The sequence below is a fragment of the Symphalangus syndactylus genome, chromosome 14 (assembly GCF_028878055.3).
Source record: "Symphalangus syndactylus isolate Jambi chromosome 14, NHGRI_mSymSyn1-v2.1_pri, whole genome shotgun sequence".
In the NCBI taxonomy this organism is placed as follows: Eukaryota; Metazoa; Chordata; class Mammalia; order Primates; family Hylobatidae; genus Symphalangus; species Symphalangus syndactylus.
Window position 1 is genome coordinate 26,285,691 of NC_072436.2, and position 16,157 is coordinate 26,301,847.

General features: G+C 41.6%; 1 protein-coding gene across 6 annotated transcripts in view; it reads left to right on the top strand.

Annotated features, from left to right (window-relative positions):
• POLE4 (DNA polymerase epsilon 4, accessory subunit) overlaps positions 1 to 16,157 on the top strand; it is a 162,304-nt gene that overhangs the window by 9,622 nt on the left and 136,525 nt on the right. The window contains exon 4 of one of the 6 annotated variants that reach the window (XM_055242413.2): positions 1,637 to 1,960. The exons of 4 other annotated variants lie outside the window; for them this stretch is intronic. In XM_055242413.2, the coding sequence (XP_055098388.1) occupies positions 1,637 to 1,650 (14 nt within the window). In that variant the 3' untranslated portion in view covers positions 1,651 to 1,960. Of the gene's footprint in view, positions 1 to 1,636; positions 1,961 to 16,157 lie in introns of those variants that run through there. One more of the 6 variants, XM_063616601.1, reaches the window with a different exon arrangement.

Consider the following 16,157-nt stretch of genomic DNA (forward strand, 5'->3'; position numbering starts at 1 on the left):
CTCCTAAAGCCACCTACAGCCATTATCAGTGCAGGACTTCTGAATCCAGATCTAAGACTTGAAGGTTTCTGGACTATCATACTGATATGAACTCAGGCTGCAGGCCTGTGAAGGGGCACTGATTAAATTCCAGTTCGTCCTTACTCTGAGGGGGCAGCCTTTTGGGCTCTAGCTTAAAAAAGATGGGTGTCAGACTTCCTTACTTGGGTAGACTCAGGGATTTGACTCTTGGTTCCTTCAGCCTACCCAAATCACCGCCCAGTTTCTTAGCTTTTTCAGATTGGCAGATGTTATGAGAGCAGAAGTAGCATTGGAGGCTGGGTTTATTTTGTGTTCTTACCGTCTCTGGATTTCACATTTGCTTTTTCTTGATGTCTCTTCAATTCCTGAAGATTTTCTTTTCTTATGTATTTTATTTAGCTTTCTCAGTTGATGTCAACAGGAACTTGCCGTTATGAAAAGCACCTCTAATTTTTTTTTTTTTTTTTAAATTAGAAGTGTTTTTGCTTTGTTTTTCTTATGTTTTTATTTTCCCTGTATTATCTAGGTCATTAAAAAAAGTTTTGGTCTCCTTTCAACTATGTAGACTTTCTTCAGATACCTGGTGATTTTCATTCTATTTAAGAATAAGGGAATAAGGCTGTTTGGTAACTGTGTGTGTGTGTATGGGATGAGGGGGTGGTTGTTGCCTGGCAGCTTTGCTTTAGGGTGAACAGGGGTGGGACCAGATGTTATCCTGGGTGACCCCGAGGGTATGAATGCAGAAGGCTTTACTGTGGGAAGCTGGCAGTTTTAGAGGCTGTTCTAGTTTTCTCCATATAGTTCATTTGGTTCTTTAAAAGAGAGCCCTGTGATCTTTTTTTTTTTTTCCAAGTTCGGTTTAAATGCCTGTCTTCTGGTTGTGCTGCCTGTGGGGAGGGTTGTGGGGAGATAGGGGCAACTGTTTGTCATACAGACCCTCTGGTCATTAACCCATTTTCATCTGACATCACCATTCCTGGTGACCTGAGCCTGGAGCTTCCTCATGGTTCTTTTAGGCATATGGGCCTCCTCTTCTGCTGCAGCCCCCTCTGTGTTCATTCTAGGCTCCTTTTTCCTCTGCTCTATTTATAAGCATACTTTGATCAGGTTTCTATTACTCAGTTTTTTGTTGAAATCCATTAACTGCCAGTGGGCCCCTATTTGTTGTAGATTTATACTTTTTAAACTTTTTTACCTTTTGAATGGAATCTTGGATGGGAGGGCATACATACTTGTGGGCCCAGACCCCCATCTGGAACTGAAACTTTCTAAAAAGAATATAAACTCTTTAATTAGAGAGTTTACCTCATTTATTTTATATTATTCCTTCCTTATATGGTCTTCATCAGTGTTCATTAACTAACACAACGACTTCTTAGCTCTTTTCCCACTTCTAACTCTTCAGACTAGTATGCTTAATTCCTAACTGCCCACCATCTGTAATGACATGTTTTTCCCTGGGGATATTTTGGATAGATCATCCTCAAAATTAGTATTTTGGTCTTACAGAACCGCTGCCAATACCGGAGCCTCTTCTGCATTAACTTTGCCCAGCTTGTTACACTAGTCCAGCTCCTGAGGTCCCCAGTATACTCATTGCTCTTTGTATGTTTAGGTACTTTAGATTGATTGCTGAGCGGGACAGTTTTGTGAGCCTTCATCTGAAGCCTTCAGTTCACCCCTCTCCACAGGCCTCAGCTTTGAAGAACGGAGTCTTTGCACTTACACACACTCTTCCTGTTCTGCCTTCACCTATGCCGGGATAAGCAGAGATCTCATCAATTAGCTCTTCTCTGCAAGGTCTTCCACTACTTCTGTCTGTCTTCCATATCAAGCCTGGATGCAGCTGCTGCTGCTTAGAGCAGAGATGAAGAAAGTGTTCTGCATAAGTGGCTTCCTGAATGATGAGGACCAGAATAAAGGTTTTTGACCAACTTCAGTCTAGTGTGTTTTATAATCTCGCCTTTGTTCCTACCTTGTGACTGGAGAGTCACCATACCTGTTCACAGACCTTCCTGATCTTCCCTGCCAGCCATTCTAACCTGCAGTCCTTTCATTAATTTTGTTCTTTTATTTTTCCTGCATATCACCAGAAAGTGGTTCCAGAATTTATGGAACACCACTTGCCCTCAGGAGTTCAAATAAATATGGTCCTAGGTTGAAAGCCAGTTAAATTTTTTTAAAGTTTTATTTATTGACATATCCACATACTCTGTATTTCACCAATTTAAAGTGTACAATTTAGTGGTATTTAGTATATTCACAAATATGTACACCAATCACCACAGTCGATTTTAGAACATTTTCATAGAAATGGAATCATGTAACAATGTGGTCTATTCTGTCTGGGTTTTTTCACTTTGTTAATGTTTTTAAGGATTATCCATGCTATATAGCATGTACTAGTACCTCATTTAAAAAAACTGTGGTAAATTGTACATAAAGTAAAATTTACTTTTGTAACAATTTTTAAGCATGTAGTTCAGTGGCATTAAGTACATTCACATTGTTGTGCAACTAACACCATCATCCATCTCCAGAACTTTAAAAATCTTCCCAAGCTGAAACTTCATACTCATTAAATAATCACTCCTCATTCCCTACATCCTGCAGTCCCTGGCTAAATTTTGGTTTGGAGGACAGGTGTGGGCGACATAACTGGAATGAGGCAGAGTACCTAGAAAGTAGCAGTTAAGGAAAGCAGCAGAAAGCCTTGGACAGTGGTTCTTAAGTATTATTGGGTCATGGACCATTTTTAAAATAGTCCATGGGATTTGCTCCCTAGAATGATGCACAGATGTTCAGTACTGTAACATTTAAAAAATAAGCTTTATTTTGGAGTAATACTAGATTTGCAGAAAAGTTGCAAAGGTAGTAGAGAGAAGTCTCATATGCCCCTTACCTAGTTTCCCCATTGTTAACGTCTTAACATTACCAAGTACATTTGTCACAACTGAGAAACTGACATTTATAGGTTACTGTTAACTACAGTCTTTGGATTTCACCATTTTTTTCATTAATATCCCTTTTCTATTCCCAGATCCAGTCCATGTTACTGTATCATACTTACTTGTCATGTTGTCCCAGTCTTCACTGGTCTATGGCAGTTTCTTAGTCTTTCCTCATTTTTCATGACCTTGACAGCCTGAATAGCGCTGGCTGGGTATTCTGTAGGATCTCCCTAACGGGATTATCTTGTTTTTCTTGTAATTAGTTCTATAATGTTGCCTATGATTTTGAGCACTTAACAGACCCCAGAGGCTCTTCTGTAGGCCTCTTATTATCATTGCCAATGGGAATTTAAAAGGACATTGTGGTTCATTTTCAAGATAAACTCAGATTACAGTTTGCAGCTTATTAGCGGGATGTGAAATCAAAGTGTGTTGCCACTAGCAATTTGAAATAACAGTGTTGAATTTAGTAAAGGTAAGTGTTCTAATTGTTGTTTCATTTACATGTGTGTATGTTAGGTCATTGTGTAAAATGTATATGGTAGGCAGACAGAAGGGAGACCCCCATCACCTTCACCCGCTGGTATTATGCCCCCCTGAATATGTTACGTTACATGGCAGAAGAGATTTTGCAGGTATAAGTCATGTTAATAATCAGTTGACCTTCAAGTAAATTGTCCTGGATTGTTTGTGCAGGCCCAGAGTAATTACATGAGCTCTTAAAAACAGCTTTGCCCCAGCTGAGGGCAGAAGGGGCTGTCAGATTTAAGGCATGAAAAGGACAAGGCCTGTTGCTGGCTTTGAAGATGGAGGGGGGCATAAGGCAGGAAATGTGGGCAGGTTTAGACACTGAGAGTGATGATCAACAGTGAGGAAACAGGCAGCCTCAGTCCCACAACCGCCTGGAACGGAATTCTGCCAGTAGTCTGTCCAGCTGAATGTGGATTTTCCCCTCAAGCCTCCTCATAACAGCCGGGCTAGCTGACACATTCTGACACATTTGCTTTGGCCTTGTGAAACCTTGAGCAGAGAATCTAGTTATGCCATACTGGACCTCTGGCCTGCAGAACTCTGAGGTAAATAAGTGTCTAAGCTGCTGAATTTGTGGTAAGTTATTATGGCAGCAATAGAAAACTAATATACTTCTTACTGAAAGTCAAGGTAAAAAAAAAATCAGAAATACTGCTGTAGTGGAAAGGATCCTGGACGGGGGCCAGGAGACACCAGTTCTCATCCTGCTACTCATTACCTCCCATGATGTGTTAATCACTTACCCTTCCTGAGCTTTCTCTTACCAATTAAGTGAGTTATTTTAAAGTTTTTTCCACAGGACATATTTTTCTTTTGTGAACTTTATTTTTTTCAGCAAAATTTACCTGTTTTAGTGTACAGCCCTGAACTTTAATAAATAACTAAAATCACCATCACAAGGTATAGAACAGTTACATCACCATAAAATTCCCTCATGCCACACCTTTGTAGTCAACCCATCCTACCAATAATGTCCCTGGAAACCAGTAATCTATTGTCCCGGTGATTTTGCCACTTCCAGAATGTCATATAAATCAAATCGCACAGTATGTAGCTTTTTGAGTCTGGCTTCAATTTAGCATAAGGCATTTAAGGTTTATCCATGTTGCATGTTATCAGTAGTGTGTTCCTTTTTATTGTTGAATAGTGTTTTGTTGTATGGGATGTAAGTACCACAATCTGCTTATCTGCCAATTGAAGGGCATTTGAGTTACTTCCAGTTTTTAGTGATTGTGAATAATGCTACTGTAACATTTGCATATAGGTTTTTGTGTGAACATCACTTTTTGTTGTCTGGGGTATATAGGAGTGGGATTGCTGGATCTTATTGTAAGTGTATGTTTAATTATTAAAGAAAATGCCAACTGTTTTCCAAAGTGGCTGTACCATTTTGTACTTATACCATTAGTGTTTAAGAATTTCAGTCGTTTTGCATCATGTCAGCAGTTGGTATTAAAAATTTTAGCCATTATAGTAGGTGTGTAGTGGTATCTCATTGTGGTTTTAATTTGCATTTACCAGCTATGTATTATGTAAATATTTTCTCCCAGTTCCACATGACATTAAATTTTGAAAAAATCTTATACATGGTTCTTAGCTGCACTCAGCTCTGTTGGTGAGATGACTCAAATGAGGCACCTGTGCCTTCCAGGGGACACCTCACTTTTCTACCTTTTGGATAAGCCCCTGTGGAGAAGCAGGGCTTCCTTTGTGGTCACCAACTCCTGTGCCCTCCTCCTGCCTCAGTGTCTATCAGTTACGGGCTAATGGATCAGAAAGAGACCAGGCATTCCCAGTATATCTGGCTGGGAGCACTGAAGTGGAATTTCCTGGTGGTATAGATCATGATTGGAGATGGGGAAAAGCAAGCTATTGAAATCTGATATTAACAGTATGAAGGACTAATATTCAAAAAGAATCAGGGAAAATTATGCTAAAAAATAGAAAACTGTACTATTTATTTATTTATTTATTTATTTATTTTGAGATGGAGTCTTGCTCTGTCACCCAGGCTGGAGTGCAGTGGTACGATCTCAGCTCACTGCAACCTCCGTCTCCTGGGTTCAAGTGATTCTCCTGCCTCAGCCTCCCGAGTACCTGGGATTACAGGCGCATGCCACCACACCCGGCTAATGTTTTATATTTTTGGTAGAGACAGGGTTTCACCATGTTGGCCAGGCTGGTCTCAAACTCCTGACCTCAAGTGATCCATCTGCCTTGGCCTCCCAAAGTGTTGGGATTACAGACATGAGCCACTGCGCTTGACCTAGGAAATTTAAAACGTGTTCCTGATTTCTTCGTTGTATCTGAACCAGGGATCTGACATTCCTCATTCAAGGCTTCATATCTCTGGACATCTTAACACTTAAAGCATTTTTCTTTTTTTCCCCTAATTAGCTCAGAATGTTCTCTGTACCATCTTGTATTTTTTATACTGTTTAAAGTTTTGTGTTTCTTTCTCCTTCCTTTCCTGTAGGAATCTAGTTTCCCTGATCAGATCTACAAAATCTAGCTAACTTGGAATCTTCAAGAACAATGGATGGTATGCTGTATGCATATCTGGATCAGGATGGTGAAGTAGATACATCTCACAGTGTCTCTAATGCCTAATTTAATAAATGAGCAATCCCCGACCCCCCAACCAAGTTCATACAAATTAGTAAAATATTTAACCCCAGCAATCAAACAAGGAATGGGGCACATTGCAGTGCCACAAACTTCAACAAATGAATAAGGAATGACATGGAAGATTCTAGAATTGAGAGGAAGTGCATGACACAGAAAGGTTTCTAAACCCATCTGCAAGAAGTCATAATTGTGAGTCACCCAAATCTTGAGAGTTTTATACGCTCAGTCAGGAGGAAATTAAACCAAAGGGTTGGTAGCTTTTCCCTTTTCTGACTGTGGAGAAGTGGAAAGGGTTCCTGGAGAGAAATGGTTGAGGCAGATGGAGATGAACTCTTCAGTGGATGTGAGGGATACGGGCTAAGCTAGAGGATGCATCTATAGCTAAGGAGACAGAATGTAGCTCCAAGTAGGTGGAGTAAATCCTAGTACTGTGTGTTAAACCTCCAAGTTGGCACACCTTCTAAGCTGAATCGTCCCTCTCCACTCACCATACCTTCAGGCCAGGTATATAGAAATACGTAGAAGCTCCCTCAAACTATAGCTCAGTTGAGAGCGCAAATTGACCTCAGGTATAGTGGAAAGTAAAGCGGCCAAGAAAATGGATGCTGGAGCCAGAATCCCTAGTTTCTTATCTGCTACTTAGGAGGCATTAGAGAAAGGAGACTCTGTGAGACATATACACTTCATCATTAAGAGATTAAGTTACGGCTGGGCGTGGTGGCTCACGCCTGTAATCCCAGCACTTTGGGAGGCCAAGGCGGGTGGATCACGAGGTCGGGATATTGAGACCAGCCTGGCCAATATGGTGAAACCCCGTCTCTACCAAAAATACAAAAAATTAGCCAGGTGTGGTTGCGGGCGCCTGTAGTCCCAGCCACTCAGGAGGCTGAGGCAGGAGAATGGTGTGCACCCGGGAGGCGCAGCTTGCAGTGGGCCGAGATAGCGCCAGTGCACTCCAGCCTGGGCGACAGAGTGAGACCCTGTGTCAAAAAAAAAAAGATTAAGTTACTTGAACAAGTTACTTAATTTCTTTGTGCTGAAACTTTCTAATCTGTAAAATGGGAATAGTGATAATACCTCAGGATTCTTGTGAGGATTAAATGAGTTAATATATGGAAAGCTCTTAGAACAGCACCTGGCACATAGTAAGTGCCATATAGTTGTGTCAGGTAATATCGTTATTATGATATCACAGCAAAATGGAAAGACTGCTCAAACAGAGTGAAAAGAAATAGCACAACTGTATAATAAGCAAGAGCAAAACCAAAAAGTGTCCAAAAGGCAAGGAGCCCAGTCTAGAAGAAAGCATAGTCCAAGTTACAGAAGAAAATTCCTCCTGAGTGTTTGAATTACAGAATAGTAACATCATAAACTCAATGAAACGAACCCAAAAGCTAACTAATACATAAAGAAATGAAGGGGAGGTTGCAGACCTCACTTTTCATTGCTTGTCAATTTATACTCTCTAAAACGGAAACATGATTTAAAAAAAAGCTTGAATTTCTTTTTTTTCTTTTCTTTTTCTTTCTTTTTTCTTTTTTTTTTGAGACGGAGTCTCGCTCTGTCACCAGGCTGTAGTGCAGTGGCGCAATCTCAGCTCACTGCAACCTCTGCCTCCCGGGTTTAAGCGATTCTCCTGCCTCAGCCTCCCGAGTAGCTGGGATTACAGGCACACACCACTATGCTCAGCTAATTTTTGTATTTTTATTAGAGACAGCGTTTCACCAAGTTGGCTAGAATTGTCTCAATCTCTTGAGCTTGTGATCCACCCGCCTCGGCCTCCTGAAGTGCTGGGATTACAGGCATGAGCCACCATGCCTGGCCTTAAAAATAGCTTGAATTTCTTAAATTTTTATGGTCTCTTAACCTTCAAGGAGTGTGTTCAGAAATCATTTTTCTTATGCCGAAGAAACATTCAAAGTCCAGCATAAGTTCATTTTCACTTGGAGTTTTTTCCTTCTGTTAAATTTTCGTAAAGGCAACATTAGTATTTTGTGATTAAAATAGCAGGTGTTGTATTATTTTATGTAAGTATTTCTGTTTACCTGTCTGCTCATTCTACCCATCTTTCTCTCATGGAGTATGTGTAAAGTGATTTTTACTTAATGATGGTTATTTCTAGATGATGCAATTGTTTTTTAATCCTTTGTCTGTATTTTTTTCTGCACTGCTTAGTATATGATGCACATTGTTGTGATGTGAGGAAAGACCAGAAGAACTAGGAGGAGATTGGGAAAGCTTTGTGATACTGGTCTGGGACTAAACAGTAAATCTCTGAGCTGGCCCTGAGATTGCTTGTTCCAGTGTTGCCTATTGGTTTCCCAAGAGCGATAAAATCTCCCAATTTTCTGGAAGCCAGGTTGCACTTTTTTTTCTCTGTGTTCTCTGGGACCTGGGAGGTGATAGCTCCTCTTGGACAATGATCCCTGTTCCGGTACAGGAGTTAGAGCCCCAAAGGCAACAAGGATCTCACTTGTAGAGTGCTCCAATATGCCAGGCATTCTCACGATGCATTATTATTCCCACATCACAGAAGAGGAAGTAGGCTCAGAGACATTAAAAGAGTGAGCTTGAATGCTCACAAGTGCAACTTACTCTTAAAGGTTCAGAATAAAAATTTCGGTGATAATATAGTACAGGTAACAAAGAGAGTGAGAAATTAAGTAGTGGAGCCTAGCCTGAACTGTAATTCCATGATTCCACCCCCCTCATTCTCTAGGAATGACCAGCATTCAGCCACAAATGTCTTCTAGGTTTTCTGCACAGACTGCATTGGGCCCAGATAGGTTGGGGAAAGTTGCCTTTTTGAGCCCCTAGCCTCATTGAAGAAGGCAGCATGCTGAGGCAGAAGGGGCATGGATTTGGAGTCAACAGACCTAAGTTAACTCTCACTCTGCTCTTTCCTAGCTGTTTAGCACTGGCGGGACACTCTGCTTTCTTGGTCCACTGTTTCTCTAAAACGAGGATGTAGACATGATAACAATAGAGGGTGTACTTGGAGCATCCATTGTTTTGGGCCCTGTGTTAAGCACTTGAGGTGCAAGATCTCATTTAAGTTTCCTGACAGCTCTGTGCAGAAGGTACTATTATCTCCATTGTACACATGAGAAAACTGAGGCTTAGACCCAAGGTCACATAGCAATTAGGGTTAGACCTGGGATTTGAATCCAGCCGATGTGATTCCAGGGCTTATATTTTCAGCAAGCTACACTCTGATGGTCTCTAAGATCCCTGAAAGCTGTCAAAATGTTTCCAGACACGAGTAGGACTGACTGTGTGGGTGGTGCTGTGAGGGCTTACCACAAGGCAGTATTGGACCACCTCTTCAGTCCTTCATTGGTGGCAGTGGAGGAAGCAGCTAGCAGCCTGCTGGCCATACCTACTCCTTGATTTCTCTCCCCGGTTAGCGAATCACTTGAGGCCTTCAATTTCATTCCCTCTGAAGTCAGACTTCCTAAAAACAAAACTATCCATTATCCAAGATCTCCATTTCTCCATGGAGAGTTACTAACATACAGAACTGGATAGTGGCCAATAATTAATCATGCTAATGACATGTCCTCTTTAGAGAGTGTGTGCATGTAAGTGTAAATACCTTTGTGTGTCTTGTCCATCCTCACCTAACCTTGTGCAAAGATGTGATGTACATGTTTTCATGTGTTAAAGACAACATTTGCAATGTTACTGCAATAAAACTAAACATCACCTGTCCTATAAACCTGCAATTGCCTTAGGCACTTACTTAAGGAACATGAAAACATATATCCACTAAAAGAGTTATACATGGGCTGGGCACGGTGGCACAAACCTATAATCCCAGCACTTTGGGAGGCCGAGGCAGGCGGATCACTTGAGGCCAGGAGTTCGAGACCAGCCTGGGCAACATGGTGAAACCCCAAAAATTAGCCAGGCATGGTGGCACTCACCTGTAATCCCAGCTACTTGGGAGAGAGCCTGTGAGGCTAGAGGCAAGATGGAGTCAACCATGCCATATTTGTCTCACTGTTATAATCTTTGCAAAGGCGATTTCAAAATCAGGGTTAGGCTGTGATGATTTTAGAAATTTCCCCTGAGTTTTCTGAGAAATGACAATTACACTTTTCAATGGATTCTGTCCCAGAAGCCTCCCAGACTTTCTTCAAGCCACGTATGGAGTTTACACACAGAGTTCTCATGTATCGTTCACTACAAGTTATCTGAACCTCAGAAATGTATTGTCCCTGCTTGAAAAATTTCTTGTAGTGCAAAGGAAATGTGTGAGCATCTGCTCAGAATACCATAATCAAGAGCCTTCTGCTCCTAATAATATGCTGTAGTATGTAAGCTGTGGTGGGCTCTCCCCAAGAATTTGGAAGAAGAGGTAGGAAGATTGTCCCTTGAGAGTAGAACCTTAAAATAAAGCGATTCAGCCTCAGACTCAACCTGACCTGATCAAATATATCTAAAAGAAGGCATCAGTAGTAGGGGACACTTGTCAGTGATGAAAATGAGGAAGGAATCCCAGAGACAAATGTTGCTAGGGCCTGTTCTGCACTACATGGGGTCTCTAGAGCCTTAGCCAGTGCCTCTGTGTATAGTGCTATGGTCCCATTGGCAAGACAGACATGTCAGCCTGTCCCATTCAGGTACCTTTAAACACTGCAATCATATATCCAGCTTCGTTTGTTCTGAGCCCACCTTTCCCAAGCAACAGTTTGATGCTGACTTGGCTTCCGATGTAGCTCTGTCTGCAGGGAGAGAAGGTGCTTGTTATGGGAAGTTGGACTATTTGCATTTACTGTGACATTGATTTCTCTTTGTGAATGAATGGGGCCATTTCTGGCTATGATTTGTCAATCCTTGTTGCTTCACTGTGGGGAGATGAGAGGATGTGGTGGCCATATATACTTGGAATATTTCAGTCCTCGTGAGTGATTCCGCTTGTAGATTGCTGACTCGCCAAGCCACGGACAAGCAAGGGATATGGGCAAGGAATATGTTCTTAGAAAATTCTATACTACCAAAAAACACATACGTTAAAAGAAAATTTCCCACAGGAAGTGATATAGGAAGGAATTGAGGCATTTTGGTCACTCATACTTGGGAGACTGCAGACTGCATTATGCCCATATTCATAAAATTCTATAAATATTTTGATGTTTCAGATGAGTTGGGGGAGGAAGAAAGAGAAAGGAAAAGCTGTAGAATCAGGAGGAGATGATCTGGCCACATTGAGGGTGTGGGGCATCGTGGACCAGGTCCAAAATAATTGAAACACAAATGTCCAGTCTCAACACAAGACAGACAGCACTGCCACTCACTGGCTGTTGTGCTGAATTACCTGGCAATGACAGGCACGGTTTTCTGTATTAGTGTAAAGATTAATTTGTTGTAACAAATATGCCTAGAACACACTGGCTTAAATAAAGTAGAAGTTTATTTCTCTTCCATGTAACACTTCAACTGATCTAGACTAGCAGGGCAGCTCTGTTCCATGGGGTTATTCTGGGACCCAGGCTCTTTTCATCTTACTGCTTTGTCTTTCCTTATTATAGCACTGTCAAATAGAATTTTCTGTGATGATGGAAATGTTCTACATCCATGGCGTATAATATGACAGTTAGCAGCTACATCTGGCTATTGAGCTGTTGAAATGTGGCTAGTGTGACTGAACCAATGTGATTAGTTCAAAATAAAAATTGAACTAAAATTTTAATATTAATTGATTTTAATTAATTTAAATGTAAATAGCTGCAGGTGGCTAGTGGTTACTGTACTTAAAAGAGCAACTCTAGATCCAAGGTGGGAGGTCTCCAAGTCTAGCCCTAGTTCACAGGAAGAGGAAGGAGAATGTTAGTAGGACAAGGTGCTTGTTTTTAAGTTGGCAATGACCCAGAAATTGCACACATTATTTTAGTTCAAATCCCATTGACCACACTTAGTTAACTGGCCAATCCCCACTTCAAAAACAGCTAGGAAATACAGTGTCTGGACAGGAGGCCGTGTGCCCAGGTACAACTCTATTATTATGGTCAAGTGACAGATAGATTTTAGTGGACATCCAGAAGCCTAAGCCACAGCATCTCATCTTTGCAACTCTTAATTGTGTGACTGTGTAGAATGCTCACATGAGCATTTCTAAGCCTGCTTGATAATACCCATCACAAGTTCATGAGGCTATTGTGGGGATCGCCATGAGACAACACTACTAAAACTCTCAGCACAGTGCTGGGCACATCATGTTCAGTCAACATTAGACATTGCTGTCGTAGCTTTTCTTACCTATAATCTTGGCCTTCAGTAGTACATACTGAGCCTTCCAGACTTTCCTGTTCTGAGTGTGGGTTGCCTATGGTAACAAAAGCTCTAAATAAATAATGAGGGCTATTTCAAAGACACATAAGGGAAACACCAGACATGTACATCAGACACTGAGCTTGGCTAATGAGAGTATGTTTCTGAGAAAGAGGTTCATTTGATGTGCTGACAATCCCAGGTTTCTTGGCCTGAGAAATATTCACTGAGATTATTAATGTTACCATGAAGGGGCTCTTTGGAGACAGCTGGAGAGCTGGACAGCCAAAGACAGACAACACATCCCTTGCACTCCCCACTCCCTAATAGAGTGCAGGATAGCAAAAGGAGAAAGACATGCTTTTAAAAAGATGTCTGTGCTGGTCAGCTGGTGGTGTTTCTTGATGAGCCGATAATGAGCGCATCTCTACCTTATTAGAAAAGATAAATAGAGACTGACTAGGGCGCTGCAGGGCGGTGACAGCTGTAGAAATTATCTGCTCTCATCTCAGGGATGTCACACCAGTGTCACAAAACAGAGATCAACATTTAGCTTTTAAAATTACCTGAGTAAAGATAATGAATTTACTAGAGACTGTCAATGCATTTTAAAGAAATGTGTCATTTCAGAATAAGCATCTGTGAAACTATTTCAAAACATTGCGTGACAGTATTTCTTATTTGTCTTACCTGCTAAAAAGAAACTTTGTGCCTTCTGTGTTTAGAAATAATAAAATACTAATCTGGTGAATGCTGGATGAAAATTTTAGGGATAATTTCTGATTCCTCCTGTTTTCATTGTTACTATATGGTGCGTGTTAAAAACGAAAGCTAAATTGGGTTTTTGTTTTCTCTTAATGTCCCTCATAATCATGAGTGACATGAATTACAGTGATTTCATGACACAGTTCGTAAAAGTGAGAAAGTCTGTAATTCAGAACAAGTATCCTAGCAGAGAAAAATGTCAGACATAACCAAACTGGGGAGAGAAGATTCCCAAGAGAGCTTGTGATCTACCGCTGAATAGACCTGTGGAGGATTTGACAAGGGAATTCCACTGCACTCAACTTCTGTAAAGGGCGAAATTTCTCCCAGAGTCTGATTCTCACAATTTTATACAGCTAGTGGTTTAGGAATGACGGCATAGTCTGTCCTGAAGGAAAGTATCTATTTAAGTTAGCCTTGAGAGCCAGGATTCAAAAGCCGGGGACAGACGGATGGAGAGTCCCCCTTCAGTTGAAGCCAGGAAAACACTACCCAGTATTTTAAAAGAGAATTTTGCAGTTGTGAGACACTGAGAATAAGCTTGCTTGCTTCACAGCTGATGAAATCTGGTGGAGAAAAGACAGCTAAGGGATCATTCTAAAGGGAATTCAGTCCTCCTGTGACTGCCCTCAGGCCCTCGGATAAGGTCCAGACTGCTTAGTAAGACTTCAAGAAGTCTTTGTGATGGGACCTTGCCCACCTTTCTATGCTGATTTTCACCTCTCCCCTCCCTGTGCTTCAGCCACTTCGGAGTTCCTGAGGAAGCCCTGGTCTGAGGCTTCACTGATGCTGTTCACCCTGCCTGGTGCACTTTCTGCCTCTTCTCCTCTCCCCTGTTTGCCTGCCTAACTCCTACTCACTGTTAAGTCTGAGGCCAGGAAGGTTTTCCTGTCCACCCTCCAGAGGCAGGTAAATGCCCTTACTCTGGGATCCCATATCCCTCTCTCTTCCCATCACAGGGCTTGCCACACTGTTGAGTAACTGCCTGTTTCCCAGTCTGAGCCTCCCATTGGATCACCAGCCCCATTAGGGAATGATGGGGTCTGTCTGTTTTGTCATTACAGCCTCAGTGTCCCCACTCAGCATCTGCTGTAAGACAAATAGAAGACTGATCTCAAAAATCTCATTAAGATATTTTTGGTTTACAAACACCGCATGTTCTCACTCATAGGTGGGAATTGAACAATGAGAACTCATGGACACAGGAAGGGGAACATCACACTCCGGGGACTGTTGTGGGGTGGGGGGAGGGGGGAGGGACAGCATTAGGAGATACACCTAATGCTAAATGACGAGTTAATGGGTGCAGGAAATCAACATGGCACATGGATACATATGTAACAAAACTGCACATTGTGCACATGTACCCTAAAACCCTAAAGTATAATAAAAAAAAAAAAAAAAAAAGATATTTTTGGTTTAAAAGAGTAGTAGGTATATCTATGATTACTATGGAAAATTAAAACCACAGAAGATAGATTAAAAAATGTAAGTTCTTTTTACTCCCACTCCACAGTCAATCTCACCATCCCCATAGGTAACAACTGTTACCAGTTTGCTGTGTTAACCTTCCAACCTTTTTGTATGCAAATTTCATATTCATAGATACATAATTTTAAGTGAAAAAGCAAGCCATATAATGGTACATATGTGAAACACACACACATATTGACGCACCCAATTTATGTTAAAAATATGTGTGTAGTTAACATTCTAAGTTGTCAGCAACAAGTGAACTGTTGATTTTAAACAGAAAAATAATTTAATGTAAAGTAGCTCATAAAATAAGCAGGAAGGCTAAATAAGCAGATTTGAAAAATGGGCAGGAAGAACAGGAAGCTGGATAGCCAGCAGCACAGCTACACTTCCCCACAGAGCAGGTCCCATGAGGACCCTGCAGCTGTCCTGCAAGCCCTGAACTCGTCGGGGGCACCCGACTATCTCCAGCAGGGCAGCTTACTGCTGACCAGCAAATGCTGATTGATGCTGCCGCTAGTGTTATGATGAAGTCCAGTCCACCCCGACTCCCAGTAATCTTTGCACTGTTAATTTTTGACTCGAAGGACCAGTCAGAGGACTGGTCAGGGCTAGGCAGGAGACTGCAGCCAGCTGCAGAGGGACTGAACACACAGGTGCCTGGAGACAGGCGGCCTCTCCCTCCTACTAGTTCTCCTTCCTCCCAAGCTTTTCTTTTTCAATATTCTTTTGTTTTCTTTTAATGTTTAAATTTTGGATCCATCTGGGATTAATTTTGGCCCATAGAGTGACATAGGGATCCAACTTTACTGATTTTCTAAGTACTCAGTTTTCCATATGTCATTTGATTTTTTATTCTTTTTTTTCGAGACAGATTCTTACTCCATTGCACAGGCTGGAGTGCAGTGGTGTGATCTCAGCTTACTGTGACCTCCACCTGCCAGGTTCAAGCGATTCTCCTGCCTCAGCCTCCCGAGTAGCTGTGATTATAGGTGCCTGCCACTACACCCAGCTAAGTTTTGTATTTTTTTAGTAGAGACGGTCAGGCTGGTCTCGAACTCCTGACCTCAAGTGATCTGCCTGCCTCGGCCTCACAAAGTGCTGGGATTACAGGTGTGAGCCACCGGGCCTGGCTTCAATATACCATTTTAAAAGAAACCCATTCCCTAAATTCCTTGACACATATACCCTCCCAAGACTAAACCAGGAAGAAGTTGAATCTCTAATAGATCAATAACAGGCTCTGAAATTGAGGCAATAATTAATAGCCTACCAACCAAAAAAAGTCCGGGACCAGATGGATTCACAGCAGAATTCTACCAGAGGTAGAAAGAGAAGCTGGTACCATTCCTTTTGAAATGATTCCAATCAATAGAAAAAGTGGGAATCCTCCCTAACTCATTTTATGAGGCCAGCATCATCCTGATACCAAAGCCTGGCGGAGACACAACAAAAAAAGAGAATTTTAGGCCAATATCCCTGATAAACATCGATGCAAAAATCCTCAATAAA